The sequence below is a fragment of the Muntiacus reevesi genome, chromosome 6 (assembly GCF_963930625.1).
Source record: "Muntiacus reevesi chromosome 6, mMunRee1.1, whole genome shotgun sequence".
Lineage (NCBI taxonomy): Eukaryota > Metazoa > Chordata > Mammalia > Artiodactyla > Cervidae > Muntiacus > Muntiacus reevesi.
In genome coordinates this window covers 60667610-60693088 of record NC_089254.1, presented here as the reverse complement: position 1 = coordinate 60693088, position 25479 = coordinate 60667610, and the positions used below count along the sequence as shown (strand labels likewise).

General features: G+C 36.9%; 1 protein-coding gene across 1 annotated transcript in view; it reads left to right on the top strand.

Moving 5' to 3' along the window:
• The window catches only part of AVL9 (AVL9 cell migration associated), a 55552-nt gene that overhangs the window by 24792 nt on the left and 5281 nt on the right, over window positions 1-25479 (top strand). Inside the window, exons 5-15 of the mRNA XM_065938657.1 lie at window positions 1650-1739; window positions 2392-2458; window positions 3556-3596; window positions 4779-4817; window positions 9172-9241; window positions 9675-10207; window positions 16851-16985; window positions 18128-18347; window positions 20725-20842; window positions 23335-23388; window positions 23898-23986. Of these exons, the coding sequence (XP_065794729.1) occupies window positions 1650-1739; window positions 2392-2458; window positions 3556-3596; window positions 4779-4817; window positions 9172-9241; window positions 9675-10207; window positions 16851-16985; window positions 18128-18347; window positions 20725-20842; window positions 23335-23388; window positions 23898-23986 (1456 nt within the window). The remainder of the gene's footprint in view (window positions 1-1649; window positions 1740-2391; window positions 2459-3555; window positions 3597-4778; window positions 4818-9171; window positions 9242-9674; window positions 10208-16850; window positions 16986-18127; window positions 18348-20724; window positions 20843-23334; window positions 23389-23897; window positions 23987-25479) is intronic.

Here is a 25479-nt window from a genome sequence, read left to right as displayed (position 1 = left end):
GTTGTGCAGCCTCAGGGACTGTAGCCCACCAGGCTCCTCTGTCCGTGGGATTTTCCAGGCAAGAATACTGGAGCGGGTTTCCATGTCCTCCTCCAGGGAATCTTCCTGACAGGGATTGAACCCACATCTCCTGCATTGGCAGACGGGTTCTTTACTTCTGAGCCACCAGGAAAGCCCATTAACTGGGATACTGGGGATAAAACTATTCCAGTGTTACTTGTTTTAACTAGTTAGAGAATATATACAACATTAGTTTCTGCATCCTGAAAAGGACATAGAAACCAGAAAACATCTAGAAAAGAACATTTTATTGTTGTTCAGCCACTAGGTCATGTCTGACTCTTTGCGACCCCATGGACTGCAGCACACCAGGCCTCCCTGTCCTTCACTCTCTCCTGGAGTTTGCCCAAATTCATGTCCACTGAGTCAGTGATGCTATCCAACCATCTCATCCCCTGCAGCCCTCTTCTCCTTTTGCCTTAAATCTTTCCCAGCATAAGAAAAGAACATAAAAGGATGGAAATGGTAGGAAGAGGGTTTTAAATAGGTAAGAATTATGGAGTAACTTTGTGTTCAGATACACAAAAGAATATTATATAGAATATAATAAGGACACAGACCAGTAGTTTTTTTTAGATTCTAAGCCTCTATTGAAGGCCAGAAAAGGCAAAATGAACTTAATCATGAGTGTCCAACTAGATATAAGAACTGAGTGCTGCAAGGATGATTAAATGTAACCACAAGCTAGCAGAACAGTGTGAAGAATTATGATGCTTTAAATTTTATGATACTAATGGCTATACTAACGCATATATATGGAATTTAGAAAGATGGTAACGATAACCCTATATGCCAGACAGAAAAAGAGACACAGATGTACAGAACAGACTTTTGGACTCTATGGGAGAAGGTGAGGGTGGGATGATCTGAGAGAACAGCATCGAAACATGTATATTATCAAGTGTGAAACAGATCGCCAGCCCAGGCTGGATGCATGAGACAAGTGCTTGGGGCTGGTGCACTGGGATGACCCAGAGGGATGGGATGGGGAGGGAGGTGGGAGGGGGGATCAGGTTGGGGAACACATGTAAATCCATGGCTGATTCATGTCAATTTATGGCGAATACCACTACAGTATTGTAAAGTAATTAGCCTCCAACTAATAAAAATAATTGGGAAAAAATAAACCAATGGCTAATATTTAAGTGCTTTCTAGAGCCAGATAGTCTAGTGAGTGCTTTTGAAAGTGAAAGTGTTCGTCAGTCACTCGTGTCCAGCTCTGTGTGACCCCTTGGACTGCAGCCCGCCAGGCTCCTCTCTCCATGAGATGATCCTTCCATATGCACGTGTTTACATTAGGCAGCAGACATGGAGAGGTTAAGTGCCCAGAGTTATGTGACTGAGTGACCAGAGCAACACTCAGGAAGTCTGTGCCCACACTCCCAACCCAGTGCTCCCAGTGGTGGTTACTTTGTACCTGCACCCCAGAAACTAGAACATGTGACTTAACAACATTCAACTGTGAATAAGAAGATACTAAAGTTGTCAGTAACTTTTTCCTTTCTGGTCTTTTCAAGTTAAAAAGTTGTGGGGTGTTTGTTTTGTTTTTACTATTATCAAACTAATGGTAATTTCTCTTTTTCTTTAAGCCTCTCTATGGCTTACTTCAAGCAAAACTTCAACTCATTACACATGCATATTTTGAAGAGAAGGATTTTTCCCAAATTTCCATTCTAAAGGTAACTTTTTATCCTCCATGGATGTGTTTGAAGACAGATTCATGAATCAAGTAGATCTTTAATATTGTGAGAGATAATTTATTAACTTAAGAAAGATATTCTTCTTTGAAAATAGCATTGAAAATTGGCCAAAGATCTGCCCAAAATGTACAATTTCTACTTAGTAAATGATGACTACAGTTGATTATAACAAATATTTCTGTTAATGGATCGTAGCTCTTTTGCTATGGCATTGCTTCTCTACATTTGTTATCTCATTAATACCCTGCACAGTATGTTTATATATCAGGCTTCTGAATCCTAACTCCCATATCAAAAAGCACAGAAAAACTACATGACTATTTTACTGAAGAATAATGTTTTTCTCAAGGCTGCCATTATTGTATACAACGTGAACCTCTCCTGGATTCTAGTGAGAGAGAGACAGTTATTTAGCAAGGACGTAGAGGCGATTTATCCTAGGAATCCATACCACCATGGGAATGGATCAAGCTCTAAAAGGTAGAGGTAAAGAAAGAAGGAGTGCTGGAAACTGGCAGAGTTTCAAAGAGACAAAACTGCTTCAAAGAAGCAGTTTTCCCCTGGTCATCTTATTTCTGATTCAGTGTCTAAACTGATGGTATAGTGTTCTAAACTGAATCTTATTTTATAGGAGCTCTATGAACATATGAATAGTTCCCTGGGAGGAACTTCGTTAGAAGGATCCCAGGTATATCTTGGTAAGTCGCTTTTTCTACAAGTCAGAAGAAATGCCCTCTGTTCTTTCTGTTTGGCATGTTGGTTGCATGTAAAACTTCATGATCAGAGTTACATTTCTATATGGTATCTAAATTCTCCAACCAAAATTTAGAAGTATTATTGTATAAGGCATATTTCAGCTTTTCAGAATAATAATGGAAGTTTTTTCTTTTCCTTACGTTAATGCTGATCAGGTCAGTTCCTTGTCATAGCACAGGGAGAGCAAGGGAGAGAGAGATCTGCTTATTAGTGTCTTTCTATTCTAAGATTTTTCAAGTTGGGGGTTTATGCTATTTTCACAACCAAGAACATCCATTGGTGTGTCAGGCACTTGGTAAAAGTCCTTTTCATGATATTTTTTTAAAAAGTCTTGATCACATAGTAATTTATGCTCACTCACTTCGAATTTTAGCATAAAGTAGCCAAACTGTGCTAGGTTCACTTTTGCAGTTCTATGTGTAATGTGAGTTGGTTATAAAACTCCTTTTCAGAGGATATATTTTTCTCTGAATTAATTTATCTTGTCTTATGGCAGGCTATCAGAGAAGACTGTGATGCAGAAATAATACCTATGGGGTGTAGTGCCCAAAAACCTTGTTTAAATGATTGACTGCCACTGTGAAGTACAAGCTTCAGGATTTCTAAACTTGTGCAATTTGTAAGATGGCTTTAGAATGGGAAGAAGGTGTGAGAGTTGCACGGCCACAACATGAGCCTCTAGCCACAAGTAACTGTTTGCATTTAGATTAGAGTTAATAGAAATTAAATTTAAAAATCAGTTTGTCATTTGCCGTATTTCAAGTACTCACTGGCCACTTAACGTCTACTCTATTGGACAATGTAGATTTAGAAGATTTCCATTATTGCAGGACACTCTATCTGATAGTATTGAAGTTCTGTTTGTATGTGTACATAATCAGATATTACCTAAATATTTAAATTTTGCATAGTCCTACTTTTACCTAACTTTTTTGAGGAGATTAAAACTTCCCTTGGGAAAAAAAAATAAAACTTCCCTTGACAAAAACAGGTTGTAGTCACAGATTAGCTTTTCTTTTCGTTTTTTTTAACATTATAGGTTTATCTCCTCGGGATCTTGTGCTTCATTTTCGACACAAGGTATGATACTTTATTTAAATTTATGGTGTACTAAAATTATGTTCATTTAACTAGGCAGATTCCATGAGCTGCATGGTCTAATACAGATTATGGCATAACCATGTTTTAATTTTTCTGAGACAGCTGTCATAATGATAGAAAGTTAAAAGTGTTGGTAGTGCTTATATAATAGAAATTTCTAAAAGTACACAGTGTCTGTTTATTTCAGTGCAGGATAGGATACTTTCTTCTACAGTTGTTGATATTTTGGATATTGTGAAATTGGAGTGGAAAGAAACCTGTTTTCTTTTATTTTATTCTTCTTCACTGTGGTTGATTACAGGATGTTGAGAATAGTTCCCTATGCTATACAGCAGGACCTTGTTGTTTATCCATTCTATATGTAAGAGTTTGCATCTGTCACTCTCAAACTCCCAATTCACGCCACTCCCACAGCCCCCCACACGCACACACTTGGTAACCACAAATCTGTTCTGTAAGCCTGTGAGTCTGTTTCATGGGTAAGTTTATTTACGTTGTATTTTAGGTCCACATGTAAGTGATGTCATGTGGCTTTGTCTTTCTCCCTCTGACTTACTTCATTTAGTATGATGACCTCCAGGCCCATCCGTATTGCTCCAAATGGCATTCTTTCTTTCTTATGGCTGAGTAGTAATCCATTGTGTGTATATGTGTGTGTGTGCATGTGTCTGTGTATACCACATCTGAAAGAAATATGTTTTCATTTATCTTGTAGACTATTTTGCATGTTGCCCTGAGAGTGAAACATTTTCCAGCAAAATCTCTATACTTAATGTCTTCTGACTGGGGCATACACACATTGATTGTTCCCTTAACACGTGTAGTGAGTATCTGTCTGCTCTGTGAGTGCCCTGGACAAACAGCAGTAAATGAATAGTACCTTCCCTTTAAGGGGCTTGCAGATATTTCAAGCAAAAAATGGCACAACTTCCTCCCAAAAGTCCAATTTGATAGTGATATAAGTGGTACTCACATTTTTTAGAGAACTCAAATACTTAATTTCTCAGTATAAGTTCGTAATTTTCAATTATTCTTAAAGCACTAGAATTATTTAATATTATTGACTCAATGTTACATGGTTATGTTTGAGGAGGGACAAAGGCAAATGAATAATAGGCTTGGATTTCTTATTTTAATACAATATTTTTTTTCTTTCTTCAGGTTCTAATCCTATTTAAGCTAATTCTTCTGGAAAAAAAGGTGAGATTTGATGGATGGAATATTTTACATTTATTGGCATTTCTTAAAACTAAAGTATAAATTAAGACTTTTTTGGCTATCAAATTGCAGTGAGCTAAAGTACATATTCTTTTTTACTACTATAGAAGTGTGAATTCGTGCAGTGTTTTCTGGGGGCAGTTTGATAGTATTCAGTAAGGTGGTTTTGACTATGTCGGTAATAGAGAACTCTATGTATGTATGCGTATGTGGCTGTGCTGTGTTGACACATGGAATCTTAGTGACCTGACCAGGAATGGAACCTGCACCCTCTGCAGCAGAAGTCCAGAGTCTTCCCCTGGACCACTAGGGAAGTCCCCAAAACTCAGTCTAAATTGACTTAAAAAATGTATTGCCTTGCTTCAGACTCGAGAGTATGTTGACTGAATGGTTTGATAATGTAATTAAGTACCTAGATTTTTTTCATCTCTTTGCTCTACAGTCCACAGTGCTAGCTTTATCTTGAGCCTGATTTCCCTTGTAGTATAGGATTACTGCCAACAGTAGTTGAGCTATATGCTGCCTCAGCTATATGCTAGTGACAGAGATAATATCTTTTCCCTAATCACTTAATGAGAATTCTTCCCTTTAACATTTGGGCCTGTGAGACCATATGCCTACCCAGAACCAATAATTGTTGCTGAAGAAATGTCTGTATTGATTGGCTTAAGCCTGGGCTCCAGATGCACTCTCTGATACAAAGGGATGGGATTGCCATGATTTTAGATAAAAAATTATAAGGGATTTTAGACCAGGGTCTGCACACTTAAGCCCCAGGGCCAAATCTGGCCCACCACCTATTGTTGTAAGTAAAGTTTTATTGCAACACAGTTTCAGTCATTCTTCAGCTTATTGTTTATGGCTGCTTTTGAACTACAGTGGGAGAGTTAAGTAGTTGGAACCGAGAACAAATGGCCCACAAATGAAAAATGCTTACTATCTCACCCTCTATAGAAAGTCTGCTGACCTTTGGTTTAGACGAGTCAGGAGCCATCCCTGGATCTGTGGTCAGTATTACTGTACTCAATAGAGATGGAATGGATGTTGGAGGGTCAGCCATTCACAATGTCCAGTATAATTAATTATCATAAAAATGTTTACCATTTGGCCCAGTAATTGTCCTCTTAGGAGATTTGTTTTCCAGAATTTACCTGAGCTGACACAGAGCTCTAAGAGATTCTTTCACAGAATCATTTTTAATAATAAATTATCAATGAATAACTTAAGTTTTGATTTATCTTGTATATCCAAACAACCAAAAAGATTCTGAGTGGTTTTATTGTCGTAAAGATGTTTCATAGCATGTTAAGTGAAAAATGATGATCCAACTACATATCAAGCCCAGGATTCTGATTTTATAAATAGATTGTATTTATTCATTGAAAAGAGATTGGAAGGAAAGACAGCAACAGTTTGGTGACCATGTATATTTTTTAAAGAAGGAAATACTTTTCTGTATTCTGGTTTTCTGAATGAATATGTATTCTTTCTTTAAACAGGAAAGTAAATTTAAAAAAAAGAATGAAACATGTACTAGTGCAATATTTCAACCTTTAAAAAAAGCTTAGTTGTAAAATACACATAACGTATAATTAACCATCTTAACCATTTTTAAGTGTGCAGTTTCTTAGCATTAAGTATGTTCACGTTGTTGTGGTAATTTGTCCTCAGAACTCTCTTCATTGTGTAAAACCAAAACTCTACCCATTAAACAATAACTCCACTTTCATCCCTTCTCCCACCACTGGCGATCACCCTTCTACTTTCTGTCTCTATAAATTGGACTGTTCTAGGTTTATCACAAGTGAAATCATATGTGTTTGGCTTATTTCTTTTAGCACAGTGGCCTCAAGGTTCATCCATGTACAACAGATGTCAGAATTTCCGTCCTTTTTGAGGATGAATAATATTCCATTGTATGTACATACGACATTTTTTTATCCCTTCATTCATTGTTGGACACTTGGATTGCTTCCACCTTTTGGCTGTCATGAATAACACTGCTGTGAACATGGGCCTGTGTAAATGTCTTCAAGACCTTGGTTTCAGTTTTTTGGAGTATATACCTAGAAGTGACATCTCTGAATCACATGGTAGTTCTGTTTTTAATGTTTTGAGGAACTGATGTATTTTCCGTAGTGGCAGCACCATTTTACATTCCTACCAACAGCGCACAAGAGTTCCAATTTATCCACATTCCATCCAGCATTTGTTATTTGCTTGTTTTTTGATAGTAGCCATCCTAATAGGTATGCGGTAGTATCTCCTCGTTTTGATTCACATTTTCCTAATAATTAGTTATTGTGAGCACCTTTTCATGTTTTTGCTGGCCACTTGTATGTCTTCCTTGGAGAAATGTCTTCCCTAATCCTATATCCATTTTTAATCAGGTTTGGTTTTTTGTTGTTTAGTTGTAAGTTTCAACTTTTTATTGCAACTTATAATTTAAAAAAAAATGTTTTTCAATACAGTGCACATGGTTATATATATCTGAAAAAAATTTTTGCAAAATAATACTTAGTCTAGCCACATGCAGTGGCATTTATGATCAACTGGACTTTATTTAACATGGCAAATCATAGGTATACCCTTTTTATATTCACTTGATAAAGATATCCTTTAATGCAAGTCTTGGTGTCTCTGTATTTACACATTACTCCCTAAATCATCAATGTTTAAGGAGAGGACAGGTGATTGTGGGCACCATGCTTTATTGGATATGACTTAGTGCTACTAAATGATTTAATTGTTAAAGCAAAGAAAAAACTCATTTCAGCAACTATATGCTTGTTTTTTCATCTAATTTAATTATCACTGGTGTTCCTCATAGCTCAGTTGATGAAGAACCTGCCTGCAATTCAGGAGACTTCAGTTCGATTCCTGGGTCAGGAAGATCCCCTGGAGAAGGAAATGGCAACCCACTCCAGTATTCTTGCCTGGAGAATCCCCTGGATAGAGGAGCCTGGCAGGCTACAGTCCATGGGGTCATAAGAGTTGGACACGACTGAGTGACTTTCACTACAGTGTTAGTTTTAGTTCTGTATCTAACTGAACCCTGTCCCTCAATTTTTATTCTGAAAACTCTACAAGAAAGTTGATAGAATAATTTTCTAATGGACACTTTACATCCTTCATCTGTATTTATGAGTTGTTAGCATTTTGCCACTTTTGCATTCCATTGTTTTATATATGTTCATTCTTCCCCCTGAATCGTCATAATTTTCAACTAATTTGTAGAACCACAGTGCTTCATTCCTAAACATTTTCAGATATATTTCTTAAGAATAAAGGTATATTCCTGGGGCTTCCATGGTGGCTCAGTGGTAAAGAATCGACCTGCCAATGTAGAAGACATGGGTTCAGTCCCTGATCCAGGAATGTCCCACATGCTGTGGAACAGCTAAGCCTGTGTGCCCTAGAGCCCATGCTCCACAAGAGACGCCACCACAGTGAGAAGCTGTCACACCACAACTGGAGAGTAGCTCCAACTCTGCAACTAAAGAAAAAGCCCACACAGCAATGAAGACCCAGCACAGCCAAAAATAAATAAAATGTTTAAAAAAAGAATAGGGTATATTCCTACATAACAAGAGTATTTTCATATTCAAGAAATTTAACATTGAGATAATAAATGATATCTAATGTACAGTGCCTTTTCAGATTTCCCCAGGTATCATAATAATGTGCTATAAACTGTTTGCTTTTCTTAATCTGGGGACCATAGATCATGTATTGCATTGTTAGCTCTCTCTAATCTCCAACAGTTTTACCACCTCGATTCTTGTTTTGTTTCTCTGTTTTTATGACATGGATTTTTTTTCTAATAATCCAGATTAGTTGCATTTTAATATTAGATTCATATGATTATTTTCCTTTGGCTCATTTCAGATTAAACTTTTTTGGCAAGAATATTGTATAGGTAGTGATGTGTCTTTCTGGGGCATCATATTTGGAGGCCCATAAACTGCTTGTTCTCTTATTGGTGATACGAAGTTTGATCATTTGGCTAAGGTGGTGATTGCCAGGTTTCTTCATATTAGTACTTGTTATTTTCCTTTGCAATTAATAGGTGAACTGTGGGATGATAAATTTGAAGCTAATGTGAATATCCTGTTGCCCAAGAGCCTTGCACAATAGTTTCAGCATCCGTTGGTAATTTTTACTTGAACCATGATTTTCTGATTCTGTCATAAATTCTGTATTTATTAGCTGTTATACTTCCATAAAGAAGAGTTTTCTTCTCTCCCTTCTTTGCTTCTTTTCTTTTTTCTTTTTTTTAAAGTGTCATTGTGGACTCGTGGATTTTCTAATTTAATTTTGATTGACTCCATTTCAGGTTCTCTTTTATATTTCTCCAGTGAATAAATTGGTGGGTGCCCTGATGACTGTGTTATCCCTTTTTCCAGGTAAGAGGGTAGCAGTTTCCACTTTCTTACTCTTACTGGACCTTTGAATGATAAAACTTTTCAAGGACAAAGTGGTTAGGGTTACTGCCTGTTTTAATAGGATATTTTCACTTTGGCAATAGATTTCTCTTTTGTCTGAGATTCTCTTGTTTTCAATTAAAATTTGAGTGAGCATAGCTCATTAAAATTTTTTATAGGCGTTCCACTATTTAAAGCAGAATACACAGCTCTTCGGAGAAGGCAGTGGCAACCCACTCCAGTACTCTTGCCTAGAAAATCTCATGGATGGAGGAGCCTGGGGGGCTGCCGTCTATGGGGTCGCACAGAGTCGGACACGACTGAAGTGACTTAGCAGCGATAGCAGCAGCACACAGCTCTTATCTTCTAATATCTTATTCTAAGCCAAACTGTTCTCCAATATTGTATGTTTTAGGCATGATTGAGCATGGACTCAGTGACAGTTCTCAGTACAGACCCCGAAAGAGTATGTCTGAAGATGCTGGGCTTCAGGAAAGTAATCCCCCTGCAGATGAATTTGTTTGTATGCCTGCTTCTGACATTTCAAATACCAACTTGGGAACTGTCAAGAAAATCCTGGGAAACCATGGAGGAGATGCAGCCATCAAGACTGAAGAACCTTTGTTCCAGGTAGAAGATGATAGCAGTGAACAAGAAGCCAGTGATAGCAATCAATATCTGAAACCTCCTTCTCGCCCATCTCCAGAGTCTTCAGAAAGTGACTGGGAGACCTTAGATCCTAGTGTCTTAGAGGACTCCTCCTTGAAAGAACGAGAACAGGTGGGGTCAGAACAGACAAACTCATTTCCAAAGGACTCTTTGCCCTCAGATAGTCCTCCGATTACTGTTCAACCTCAAGCTAATACCGGCCAGGTGGTCCTGATACCAGGGCTGATTTCTGGCTTGGAGGAGGACCAGTATGGCATGCCCCTGGCCATCTTCACAAAGGTAAGAGTTAACGTCCTTTATTAGCGCCCATAAGGATAGCACAAAATCCTTTCAGAATTTAACTCTCAGTGTTGAACACATTTAAGTCTGCAAATTCTCATTGAAAACTCTAAAATAACATAGCAGATGTGTAGTACTATGACATCTGTGACCATGATGTAAGACTGCAGGGGATTTTGATTAGAGTTTGGAAACTGAGGTCAGCAATCACTGTGTTTGTTGTGTTTTTCATTAGTCAGGTTTACCTTCAGGGGAAAAAAACAAACCAGCCTTGATTACATTTAATGAGTGTATATTAAAATACCATAATTCCAAAAGCTGCAGTTTTATAAGAAAGAATAAAAAGCTTAGATGGCTAACTTAAATATTAGTACCCTTCATAGATATAATACACTGTTTTGGTTAACTAGCCTTAAAAATTAATCTTTAATCTTTTTATGGAAAAACATACAAAACATATTTCTAATTTTTAAAAATAATTTAAACACACCATAGTAAAATAAATTGCCTCTTTGATTCAGTATCTTATTTCTAGGATATCATTTCTTTATGTCAGTAATACTATGTTAGGATTCTGGAAGCTACATTTGAGGGTTTTTTTTTTAATCCTAACAGGAGAAGCTACTTTATTGTCATTCATGAATTATTATTTTTTTTTTATGAAGAAGATGAAAAGTCCCATTTCATTTTTCAGTCAAAGTATTTATTACCTTCCTACGTGCCAGGCCCTGTACTAGGTTCTAACTTCTTGTATCCATGGCTTTTCAGTTTAACCATGAAAGACAAATACATCTGTCCGGTAACTAGAACAAAGTTTATGTTTTTCTCTAAATACCTTCCTTTATGCTGGAAGTAAAATTTATATGGAAAAGAAAATGGATAGCATTGACTTGACAATCAATTCTTCTCCACTATGTGATAAATTCTTTCTGGGTTTATCCAGTTTTACAAATAAGTACTTGCCTCAAGTCAGTATTGCTGAATAGTTAGCAGAAAATGCTGTCTTTGTTCATTTTGTGGTCTGTTAGGGGACGCTGAAATTATCTTAATTGGTTTCTTGATTGAACTAATGCATATTTGCTTAAAACTGGAGTTTAGGAGCCTGGGGAGAAAACTCTGGGCCCTTAGACTACTAAGTATACTCAACAGCCACAAATTGTGGGTTTTCTGAACTCACATGTGGGTGTCATGACTGCCTATACTTTTGGAGCCCTTACTTTTGCAGCTTTACCCACTCACTCTAATTTTTATCATTGTAGAGATACCAGGAGGGAGATTAACTGGGGTGGGGGATTTTGGTTTTGTCTGCGAGGTCGCTGAATTAAACAAAGCAATGTTAATGTGTTGTATGTGCTGTTAATAAACTGTTTGGCAGAATATGCTCTTTGTGTATGTTATACCAGTACTGAATATATGATGGGCTTACCACTATCATTATGGTAAATTAAACATTTTCCTTTTAGGTTTTCTGTTTTATTATGTAATGATTCAAATCTAACTTTTTAAATCACAGTTTCAAATACAATTGCTGATTCTTTGATGTCAGCAGCTTTGGAATATGAAATATACTTAAAAATGAGTTGCCTTTAGGCTTTTCTTTTTTCCTTCTCTTGAAGATCTTAAAAATACTTGTAGAGAAGACCTCGATTAGCAAAGCATTCTGAAAAGTCATTTCAAATGTAGCCAAAGAGAAGCTTGGATGCCCTCAGTATTGCTGAAGTAAGATAGCAAGCTTTGAAGAGGATAAGAGTTGACTGGACCCCTGACTGTGTTAGCATATGAAAGTTATGCTTGGAGAGATTCCAAAACTCCATATTTCCAGTCTTCTCTCTGGGACTTGAAATTGATGGTGCATTTCTTCTCAGTCTTAGAGATGAGGCTTATTACATAAGCACTGTAGATACCAGACTCTCAAATATGCTTGAACTTTTCCTGAGAGCTGAATTAGGGAGGTAAGGAAGAAACTAGGTTGCTGAGGGAGAGGAGATGGGACTAGTGGCAACTTCCGGACAGGATTCCGTGGGATGAGGGGAGGGCAGTGAGGGAACCAAAGGAGAAAGATGAAAATTTAGAAAATGTACCCATGTATTCATAGATGTCTATGGGTGATTTTAGGTATTCACTAAAAAAATTTTTTTTTCAAAGTGACGTTTTTAACTTTTAAAAGAAGATAAACACCTACTTCTTAGTTTTTTTAATTACATGCATCTGGTACTTTTAAAAATTAATCATAATTGCCTCCACCAGAAGATCACTTAATTTAGAATTCTCTTGTTTCAGTCTGTAACTGTTTTAGCAAAACAATAAACTTATGAAAGAATTAATAGTAAATGTAGTTGGAAACCAAAATTTTTTCTGCTTCATGCATTAAACTTCTTTATATATTGCTTCTGAGTTTATATCTGATTTGCTTGCTTACAGGGTGTCATATTCAAATTTAGGGAACCTGCCAATAACTTGACGACTAGTTAAAAAGTAGTAGATGCATGTTTTTGAGTTTTATTTTAGTGGCACCACAATTTTTCTGCCTCTTCTCTCAACATTATTTTTAGTTTCATCATAATTTTGCATGAAGTTGTGTTTTATTATTCCTCTGTAGTTTTCTGGTTTTGGCTTTTCTGCAATATATACATTCTGTGGATGGATATCTACATTGTTTCTAGTTTCTGGTTACTACAAATAACACTTCTATTGAATTCTTATTCAGTAATCTTGGCTGTATACGTGCAAGCATTTCTTTAGGAGTCAGTGTATACGTGCAAGCATTTCTTTAGGAGTCAGTGCTTAAAAGTGGGAATACTGAATTATAAGGAATGGGTAGATTAGCTTTACTAGAATAATTCCAAACTGTTTTCTAAAGTGGTTGTGACAATTCCTATTCCCACAGCAGTGTATTAGAGTTCCCTTTGATTCACATTCTCACCAATGGTTGTTATTGTCAAACCTCCTAATATTTAGCCATTCTGATGGTATCTTAATTTGTCCTTTTTTCAGTAGTCACTATTGAGGCTGACCATCTTTTCATATTCTTGGTAACCTTTTGAATTTCCTTTTGTGTAGTAATTGTTCAAACCTTCTGGATTGTCTCCCTCGTTGTCATGATTTGTGAGACTTCAGGCTTTGTAGTTTTGACTTCCACATTTTGGGTTTTGTCTGCCTGGAATTCATTTCTGTGTGTGCTGAGGAAGGGCGTCTGTCTCTGTGCTTCGTTGCTGCTTCGTCCATGTATCTGTCTATCCTTGGGTCAGTCGCCACACTGTGTTAATTACCATTATGTCCTGTCAGGCAGAGAAAAGGCTTCTCCTCTTGCTATTGTTCTTCAAGAGTTTCTTAGCCCTTTGCATTTCCACATCAATTTCAGGATCAACTTAGGTTCTTACTTATACTTAAGATTTAAATAGGGGTTACCTTTAAGTGCTAGATAGAGTTTGGAGAAAATTGACATCCCTACAGCAAGGAGGCTTGCGGTTCACAAACACGCTTATCATCTCAGACCTGAGAGATAAGAAAGTGGCAGTTGGTCCTAATGACATTGTAACCCTTCCCAGGTCACAATGGAGAAGGCAGTATGCTTTTGAAGTGCTGTAACAGATCAGCTCACAGCAGGTCTTCCAGATTTACCAAGCTGAGTTGTGTTTTTTGATGCCATCCATTTCTTAGTTTTAATCGTGATCAAAAAACAAATATAAGATTTATCCACTTTACCATTTTTAAGTGCACAATTATGTGATTTTAAGTGTATTCTCATGGTTGTACTACAGATCTCTAGAACTTTCTCATCATGCAAAATTGAAAGTCTGTATTCTTTAAACCACAGCTTCCCATTCTCCCCTCACCCCAGCCCTTGGCACCCATCATTGTTTCTATGAACTTAACTACTTTTAAATACTTACATACGTGGAATCATACTGCATTTATCTTTTTGTGACTGGCCTATTTCACTTAACATAACATCCTCAAGGTTCATCCATGTTGTAGCGTATGACAGAATTTCCTTCCTTCTTCAGGCTGAATCGTATTGCATTGTATGCATATACCACATTTCCTTATCCATTTACCCATCAGTGGGCGTTTGGGTTGCTTCTGCATTCTGACTATTGTGAGTAGTGATGCTGTGAACAAAGGTGTGCAGATATCTCTCAGTTTCTTTTTTTTGGCCATTATATACCTCAGCCCAAATGCAGAAGTTAAACACCCTGGAAAAGTGGAAAGTGGTGGTGTCTTAATGTACTCAGACTCTTGCTGCCACTGTGCATTGGAGACCTTTAAAAGATTTAGGCTAGATCGACCATCAGTAAAGGTGACAATGCTAAAATTTTAAGGTTATTTTGAACTACTGTTTAAAATAATGTTATAAATCTGCAATACTTTCACATGGTTCAATATTCAGAAGGTTCCAAAGCATCTATAATAATAAAAAATCTCTCTCATTCCATTCCCTGCTACTCAGAGAATAGCAGGAAATTTGTTCCCCTCTCCATTGGCAACCAACCTTACCTAATCTATGTGGTTTTTTTTTTTAAACAAAATATTCCATGGAGATGAACTTCATCACGTACTGCAGGGTACTCCATCATATGGAAAAACATTTATTCATTGCCCTCGTCATGAATAGTTAGGATTCCTGTCTTTTGCAATGATAAGTAATACTGCAATAAGTAACTTTTTACAAATCTCACACATGAACAGGTGTATCTGTAGGATAAATTGTAAGAAGTAAAATACTGGGTCAAAGAATATGGATATGTGTAATATTTTAAGCACTGTGTTTCTTCATTTAAAAAAAAACACAAAACTTTGAACTATTGACTTTAAAAAAAAAACAAACACATTCTTAGTTTTCATGCGACTTAGCCAAGAATTCCACTGTTGACAACAGACTTTTCTCCTTTAACAGACTCACTTGTGAAATGCAATACTATGAGCAATTGAATCAATCTTTATAAATACAGGTAGTTCTGAAAGTGCCCTTATCAAGGATTCTCAGTCCTGGCTGGAAGAGTAGGAGTATTCGGGGGAGTCCATAAAAAGTTTGAAAGAGCATTCAGCATCGTGGTGTTTATGTTCAGAAACAAGTAACAAGTTTTTAATACGAAGCACACAAGGTAAAGTGTGACCCATGAGTCTACCAGCTGTTTGAGTGATTTGGCGTGAGCAGCATGGATCCTTTCCACCTTTAGTCACAAGAGGGCGTGGGTTGAGAAACACTACATACTGAATATGTGTAAGGCATAGACATGGGTTTATTTTTGCTGCTTCTACTAGTCACATTTTATAGAGGAGAGGAAAACATTGTCAAGAAGGAGAATAAAACCAGTTTACCAGATATGTATTCCAACTTCTGCACGTCTTCTCTCATGTCTTCTCCTAATAAGCTGGCTGTATGGTACATCCTAGACATAGGGAAGGACATGAAGTAGCAGAAGTGGTGTCTCCTTCCCTCAGAGAAATTCTCATGATGGAAACAAGACATTATCTGGATAACTGTGGTTCAGTGTTTTGTTTTATTTTAAGATGATTAAAATAACAAATAAATAAAACTGTCATCGAACTTGATTGAAAACAAATTCAGGAGTTCAGCAAGTCCTCCCTCCTGGCTTTATACACAAATTATGCCACTTGTTGAGATCTATCTTGATTTAGAATCTTTCAACAAAAATTCCATTTCCTTCTTCAGTGCATCATTCCAGTGTTAGCATTCCTTTTTTCTCAGGATATAGGCTTCTTTTGTACACTTAACTCCCTGCTGTGGTTTGGCAGTTAAAATATAATTTTCAGGGCAATGGTATTTTCAAATGCAATTCAACTGGAAATTTCAAATACACAACCACTGCCATGGTCATTTTTGCTTTGAACATTTAGTAGCAAATATCTTGAAATACTGTATCATTTTAAATTATAGGACAGTAAAATAATTGCTATGCAGTGCTTTGCTATTCTCACAAGAGTATTTTGGTGGTTATGTGCAAATGCCTGTGTTTTAAAATTTTACTGGAAGAAGGAACAGCTTTCTACTAAACAGCATGCTTTTTAGTGGGCTTAATATTAGTACTTCATTCCTAAACGAAAAAAAAAAAAAAAAAAAACTAGCTTGTTAGTTACAGTGGAAGCTTTTAAGTTGAACTGAAAGCCTAGTGGTCACTCAAGACAACCTTCATGTTAGACCACCTTGCCAAGATTTGACCATTCATGGAGCAGGTTAGCAATTAACTGGCCTTGATACAGTCAGGACCTGTGGTTGTTATTATTGGTATATTATTGTGTTGAGTCAAAGATCAGCTGTGTTAGGAATAGCACGGGGTTGGGTGAAGATTGGGAGTTTCCTTTCCTACTATTAGCTGTCTAGGCTTGACTAGGGGCTTCCCTGGTGGTTCAGTTTGGTAAAGACTCCACCTGCAGTACAGCAGACCCAGATTCCATCCCCGAGTGGGGGAAATCCCCCGGAAAAGGGAATGGCAAGCTGCTCTAGTGTTCCAGCCTGGAAGATCCCGTGGACAGAGGAGCCGTGGGCTACACGGCCCAGTCCATGGGGTCGCAAAGAGCTGGACACAGCTTGGTGACTAAACCGCCGAAACACCGGCCCTTACGAGAGACATGGCTGTTCCATTACTCTTCTAACATTTTCTTCTCTTGTCATTCATAGGGATATCTGTGTTTGCCTTATATGGCACTGCAGCAGCATCATCTTCTCTCTGATGTCACCATTCGAGGATTTGTTGCTGGAGCTACTAACATCCTTTTTCGACAACAGAAACACCTCAGTGATGCCATTGTGGAAGTAAGTTGACGTCTGAGTGCAGGTCCTTGACTGCTGGTCCCTGTTTTTCTTTTTTAAATGGAATTTGGGGCTTAGTAATAACACTAATAGTGGTCATAATTGCTTCCTTTGCCAGGCATCCTAAGTGTCTTAGGTATATGAACTTATCTAATTTTCATCACAACCTGTGAGATAGGCATTGTTACTGCCCGTATCACACCTGCAGAAGCTAAGGAACAGAGGGGATCAGACAGCTGCTAAGCGGATGAGCCAGGATTCCTACCGAGGCTATCTAGTCTTAATATAGTCTCACAATAAAAGTGTGTTTATCATTTAAATAGTTTAATATGCCCCAATATCAAGCAGAAGGAGCTAGAGATAAACATTTGATATCTTATTAATAGAGAAGAAATATAAATAATTTGTTAACTTTTACAATTAAAATAATTTTTACAAACGGGTGGGGGGGATTTCAGCCACCCTAAGGTTTCTGTAGTTCCTAATAGAAAGTACCAGAATGTGCTTCCTGGGGAAATGTTTATAATACAATAAATTAAAAATCTGGGATTCAAAGCTATATGGATCCCAATATTGAGGGAGAAAAATACATATATTATACCTTCCAAGACAGAAGGATATAGATGAAAGGACCACAGAGTTTTCTTAAACATTGTTACATTCTAGTTCTGAAGTTGGTTGGCAAGCTGATGGGTATTTATTATTATACTTTAAAACTAACCTGTAAATTACATATAGTTCTTTCTGTCAAGTATTACATAATAAATATATCCCAAAGTATCTGTGCAGTCAAAGCAAAAATTTTTAGTAATTGTATTTAATTAATCGTATTCATTTCTGTATGATAAAGGTGATTTTTACTGTACATTTCTATATTTTCCAAAATATTTGTCAACATGAATCACTTTTATAATTCAAAATTAAGTATTTATGCATGTCAGAACAAAACCTGAGCATTTTTTAAATAATGAAAAATAAGAAACAACTTCAGAATAAAAAATCTCTTTCTTAGGCTCATCTTTTGAGAAAGCTATTATTCATATTTTTTATTTCCAGCTCCAACTTCCCAGTAATTACTCTTTAAAGTGTGGCATGAATGTCTGCATGAATGCCCAGACTCTGACTTGTACCTGGGTACCCTCTAGGTAGAAGAAGCTCTGATCCAGATCCATGATCCAGAACTCCGGAAGCTGCTCAACCCAACCACTGCAGACCTAAGGTTCGCAGATTACCTAGTGAGGCATGTGACTGAGAACCGGGACGACGTCTTCCTGGACGGCACGGGCTGGGAGGGAGGTGACGAGTGGATTCGAGCCCAGTTTGCAGTCTATATCCACGCACTGTTGGCCGCCACACTGCAGCTTGGTAAGGAGTTCACAGTCACTTTCTCATTTTGTAATTCTGGATGCTTTGAATTGCATAAGAAATAAAGTGATCAGAAAAATTACCTGTCACTCCACACATATAGAATTAACTACTCTTCACAATTTGAGTAATTCATATCCTTCTAGACCTTTTTCTCCAAAGGTCTAGAGAAAAAGAAGGAAATGGCAGCCCACTCCAGTACTCTTGCCTGGAGAATCCTATGGACAGAGGAGCCTGGTGGGCTACAGTCTATAGGGTTGCAAAGAGTCGGACACGACTGAGCGACTAACACACAGAGACCTTTTTCTATGCATGTTTTGGATTTTAGTTTTGTAGTGTTCATGGTAGTCCTTTTGCAAACATGGATCCCATTTTTCATGTTTTTTATAGCTTAGTTTTTCTTTATAATATAAATATGTATCAGGAGAGTAAATGCAGATCTTCATCACTTTTACATGACTTAATATTCCACCATATGGAAGGATATATCAGTAGTTGAGTGCTATTTATAAACACTGCTTACATGTTTTTAAGATATATGAGGGATGGAAAAAAATATTTTAAAAAATAGAAATCATTGGAGATCACAAAACCTTCAAATTTATCCATTCTAATAGTACCCCTATTAGATGGTTAAAATGGATCAGGCAAACATAGAATCACTCCTGTGTTAAAATTCTCATTCCCCATAGAAACGAATATATTCAAAGAGAAAATGAAGCTCTGCAATGAGCTTTCACACCTGGGATACCTGCCACCCTGCACATTAGCAAATCAGTAGATTTGGTAGTGATGGTGGTAAGGTTGTTAAAAGCATATAGATTTTTCCTCCTCCTCAATGATCTCTCCAGCTGTTTCCAGGTTGCTTTTTTAAAAATTGTGATGAAATCCATATAAAATTTACCATCTTAACCATTAATTAGTGTCATTAAGTCCCTTCATGTTGTGGTGTCAGTAGATGTTTAAATCAACCCCGCTGCTGCCACCCCCTAGATTAGTTCTTCCGATAGTATATGTAGAGTTTTAAATCCAGGCTTCAGACATGTTCTTCATTCATTAAGAAATCTATGGAGTGACTCCTTATTTGTTAATGGGTTGTTTTTTTTTTTTTAATGTCTGCCTCTTCTACAATTGTAGCAACTGAGATTCCCAAATTAAATCCTCTAACCCAGAATCACTCAAGTTTATCTAGTAAGAAAACCCGAGTCTTCACCTGAGTATATATGTTCCTGAGTAATTAATTTACTTCTTAAAAATATTTTCCTGAGTACACAGTAGCTACGTACTTTCAGAGGGAACATTTAACATGTGTGGGGACCCACCCTTGTTGGTTTTTTTTGAGCACTTAACATCTACTAACTCATTTCATCGTCCCAACAATCTTAGAGGTAGATACCATGTCATCCTCATTTTACAGACTTGAGAAAGTGAGGCACAGAGAGGTTAAATAACTTGCTCTTCCCCCTGGTAGGAGACTGAGCTGAACTTCAACCCAGTTAGTCTGGTTCACACCCAAGCTTTTAAAGGAAATTTAGCCCAATGAGCTGATTGATGAATATGTTCTTAAAAGCACTTCCTTATGGTGCATATAGAACCATGAATGTTCTTCTCTTCCTCTCCCAGCAACGAAAGTCATGTGTTTCACCTTCAAAGCAAGCAACTTGGAATTAATATATGAAGCAATAGCCATTTGAATCAGTTCTCCTAACCTTTTCTGCTCTTCCAAGTAGAAGAAGCACTGTGGATTGAAGCTTCCTCTTGATAGAGATGAAGCCAGAAAGTTTTATGCATTAAATATATGAAAATCCCCTTATTAAGTATTTTGACCGTGAAATGCTTGGACACTCAAGAGTGACTTTCACCGAATAGTAAGATAAAGAAAACAGAATGAAAAGAAAAAGAAAAAAGAATGGCTCAAAAGAACCAATTGTTCTTTCTAATTTCCTTTCTTAGAAAATGGTATTTGTGAAAAGATTTTTAAAAAATACCCTAATTGCCTACTCCATATATATATGTCAGTATGTTTAACCCACTCTAGTCTGTAGTTTTAATAAATAGTGCCTCCTTACCTTGGTGAGGAGAACATGGAAATATTTTGGAGATTTTAGGAACCTTAGAAAATATTTGGCTCAAGCCCCTTATTTTCTAGTAAGAAAAATGAAATTCCAAGTGATCAAGTGACTTAACAAAGGCCACATAGCTTCTTACTAGGGTTTTGGAACTTGACCCAAGTTTCCTGACATCTGGTAGGCTTTCTCCCCAAGAAAGCAGCAGGGGACAGGGAGGCTAAAGCTATTTCTTTACTGTTATTGGTTATTAATCTTTATAACCCTGACTGGCTACAGTCCAGCCCAACTTTCAAATATTTACTTGACAGATAACGAAAAGATCTTATCGGACTATGGGACGACCTTTGTTACAGCCTGGAAGAACACTCACAACTACAGGGTTTGGAACAGCAACAAGCATCCAGCACTTGCAGAAATAAATCCGAAGTAAGCACATCCTCTACAGGGTGATAGAGGTGGTTGACTTACTAAGGGTTTCCGAATAAAGAAAATCATGTCTGAACTCTGATGATACTGTGAATATCTTCAAGAATCCCTTAAATAGATTTTTTATAAAAAAGGCTCCCAAGTACAGGGAAGCAACTGAAAACTGCTTCCCTATTCACACTTCTTAATCACAAAGCACAAGGCATTTTGGAAGCACTAACCTTTCTCCCAGCTTCCAGTATAATTCGGAGATGAAAGTCCTAGCCTGTGGGGATGCTCGTGTGTCATATCGCCTCAGCAGAATGGTCAAGTGAGATAGAAGCCTTGAGGGAAATAGCACTGGTTAAAACTGAGAGGTTATTGTAAAATATGAAGTGTGAACAACTAAAGTCAATATTTGAATTCCTAGATAATCAGTCAAATCTGGTGCCATTTCCATATCAGATTCTAAGATCCAACAAAATTTAATACCTGTCATAATATTGACTGTTGACTGGGCAAAGACTTTATTCCACGTAAAAGGCATTTAAATGTGCTAGAGAATTGGGCCATTAAGAAAAAATACCATGTGAATGGGAGAGTGGAGTCTAAGGAGATCAGTTGATATAATGTGTATATATTGGGAACTTCTAAATTAAAGGATTTTAATGTCTTTATGATATAAGTATACATTGAACTTTTGTTTTCATTTGTGGTTTTTTGTGTATGTGTTTTTTAATTAATTTTTATTGGAGTATCATTGCAGCACCATGTTTCACTTGTATTTTAAACTTCTTCATGGAAAATATGACAAAAATCAACTTAGTACTGATTACCATATTATTTAGAAACTAGGGTAAACTTGACTTGGGAATGTGCTTTAGTGGGGCTACACACACAAAATCCAGGGATTTATGTCACTGTAACTTGCAGAAGCATCTGCAAGGAAGCAGGGCTTGGGAGAACATGTCTGCTAAACTTACCATCAAGAACCGTGACTAGGTTCAGGCAGTTTTGGTGACTTTAGTCCTCATACTGGGCTATGGCAGAAACCTAGATTGCCATTTGGATGTGGCAAAAACACAGAGAATTAAAAGGCAAATACACTGTAATGGAATTAAATGAAAGGACTAAGTTCAAAGTTTTCTCCCTCTCTAACCACAAGGTCTGTGTTCTAAAGAGTAATGAAGAGAAACAGATGTGAGCTTGCTTGCCTATGGCGCTGGTTGTAGTGGTGCTGGGGGAGTGACCGTTCACAGGTCTGTCTCCTCCCCTGGGGCTCTTTTAGCCTGGACAGATCTTTACTCAGCTGCTGCATCTGCTGTAGTGCCTTTAACTTGAAGCAGCACTACAGATTTTAATGTAGGTCCTTATGAGGATTAGCTGGCATGTGTTTTAAAGGATTGTAAAAACAGTACTTTTAAAACTATGTAAATAATTGAGGTTATTTAGGTTGAGGAGAAAGAAAGCTGAAGCAAAAGACCAGAAAATTAGATAGGGAAATTATGCAGATATGATAGCCAGCAGATTTTCAGCATTTTCACCAAATTAAAAACAAGAAATGATAGGCTTCAGCTGTCATCAGGGGGTATAATTTAGAAACATTCAAAACTAAATGTAAGGTTTGAGATCTTTGAAACCCTTTCTTCCACTCCTAACGATTAGAAAATTAAGTCCTCTCAATGCTTTCAACTGATGATTCGGAAATCCAGAAAAAAGAGAGGTTGTTATGTATGCTTAATGTGACCAATAAATAAATTTGTTATCATTTGAAAAGCCATAATAGCATTTTTTAATTTTAATTAGAGGCTAACTACTTTACAATATTGTGGTGGTTTTTGCCATACATTCACATGAAAGAGCCACATAATAGCATTTTGATGTTTTAATAAGTGGCTGCAAATTTTACCAGGGTCACTTTTTTTTGGGGGGGGGGTCACTTTCTTTGTTAGACATTGACAGAAGGACCCCTGCCCTGTGTATATGAGTTAAGAATCTGAATGTTTACTGATTCCTTGTTTTATAGTGTAATGTTGATCAGGTTACCTGATTTTTATATACACTGTTTCCCTAAGATCTGCACTTTGAGTTGCTTTTCTGATAACACAGATTAAATCGGCCTTTAACCAATAGCACCCATTTATAAGATGGCCAGAACCAAGCCATGGCCAAAGTCAGGGATTCTAACCCTGACTGTCCCAGGAGCTTTTTTAAAATGTTGGTGCTTGGGCCCCACCTCAGACCAAAGAAGAACATTAGGGCGGCACTAACACAAACCAACCCCACCCAAGAAAAAAAACACGTATTTTACAAGCAGAGTACATAAGCTGAGAGAGACTCCCGTGACTGTGAGTGGAGAGCTGTGATCAGAACTGTTTCCGGTATCGTGTTTGGAGCACCGCCGCCCTCCTGAGTCACCCCAGTGCAGTTTCCTGATACTTCCTTGTGATAACTCTGTGGTGCAGCTTTATTGGTGAGAGATCCATAGTCTAAACTCAAACTTTGTTTTACAGCCATCCTTTCCAAGGACAGTACTCAGTGTCAGACATGAAGTTAAGATTCTCACAGTGAGTATTTAGGGAAAATCCTAGGAACATTCTTCTGTCTGAATTCATGCCATGTGTTTCATCGCTAATTGGGAATTGTTTTTCTCCACTTCATAGACTTGTGCTTCAAATAGTAACCAAATATGTGCATAACGTTCTCTAGCTCAGCAGTGTGTATGTTTCAAAATGAAAACACTGCTGTTTCATGGAGAATGGTGTGAACTAATAGCAGGATTTGCCATTTTTATTCTGGTGAAGTAACTTTAGCAAATTATGACCATACGAATTATGTATAACCATACATCCTTATGTCCTTACACTGCTTTCTGGCTCATCTGTATATTCTTTTAAAATTTTCTGAAAATTTCTGTACTTAAAATATTAGTAAATTAATGGATGTTTAACAATGAATTATTTATCTTCTTTTCTCAATAATTCTGATTTGGGGGATGATTATAGAGTGGTTAATGTATATGTGAGTAATTTTTTTTTTTAACTGTACTTACTTAACATTTCTCTCCTTTACTCAGTTCTGTTCAAAACAGTGAACGTGGCAAAAAACTTGGAAACGTCATGGTTACAACAAGTCGGAATGTTGTACAAACAGGAAAAGCTGTTGGTAAGGATGTCTTAGGCAGGAACAGATTGGAATCATAAAACATCTCTTCTCTATCCTCAGTATGTCACTGATAAAAGCACAAAGTTTTAGACATGTGTGTATCACATAATAGTGCAAGATGGTTGAATATACAGAGGTTTTTCTTTTTAATTTTGGTCTTATTCATTAAAACAATTCTTGTGACACTAGATAATGCCAAACCAAGTTTAGCAAATGTTGTCATATCTGTTCTGTTATCAGGAGTCAAACTTCTCTGGATTTCTCTCTGTTCCCTGAGCTGCCCACAGTTCTTTATAAATAGTAGAGTATTATTTATATAATAATAAAGTAGGCATTAGGAGCAGCTGTCTTTTAAGGTAAAAGAAGTAAAGAAGATCAGTAAAGAAGTAAAGAAGATCAGTGAAAACCAACAATTGATTTTATGAAAACATCACATTAATGATACTTCTGCAGACTAGTAAAGAGAAAAAGAAGATACAAATGACCATATGGGGCATGAAAGAGGGGATACCACTACAGATCTTACAAAAATTAAAAGGCTAATAAGGGAATACTATGAATAATCTTGTGCCAGTTTTTCAACTCCTTAAATGAAATCTACAAAATCCTTGAAAGACTCAAATTGCCAAAATCAATGCAGTAAAGATATAGAAAATATGAATAGCCCTAAATATATTAAATAAATTGAGTTAAAGTTTAAAGGCTTGCTACAAGTTTTTAAATGTAATCTAAGCCCTGGTGGCTTCACTTATGAATTTTATCAAACAGTTAAGGAATAATGCTAATTTTATACAAACTCTTTCAGAAAGTAATGGTTGAGGTAATACCTTCCAACTTGTTTTATGAAGCTGTATTACCCTGATTGATACCAAAACCAGACAAATGGTTGTTAGGTATACCCTTCTGTACCTAGCTTTTTTCACTTTGGCTGTTTTGAAGATTATTCCATCTCTTTTTCTAAAGAAATTTCTTGTTCCTTCTTTCCTATATTTTTAACTGTTTACTTTTATTCTATTTCAAACTTAAAGAAATAATGCAACAGTCTCCAGGGAACTCCCAGTTATCTCAGGTGCCCAGTTATTTACACTCAGCTGCTTTTGTCTTGTAATACCAGTATTAAAAATAGGGCCCATTTCATTCCTTAGCTTCTGAGAGCGAAGGGTTAGCTAAGGGTTAGCAGGCTAACCCTTACTGAACACAACTCTAAAGCCCAGAACTAGGTGATCTCTGTGCCAGGGCCCTCCTAGCTCTAATGTTCTATACATCTGGAGATGGGTAAGAGAACTGTTCTACAGACTTAAAGACAAACGCGAGATACACAGTCCTGTCACCCCTGTACAAGGGAATAGAATTAAATATATAAGCATTTATTTCCATACAATATTATACCTTTGACTTATTTTGAATTCTTTGTTTTTGGTAGAAAAATTCTACTTCATCAAAGGTATATGATGTCAGTTAATTTTTATTGATGCTGCTGATATTAAAATTCT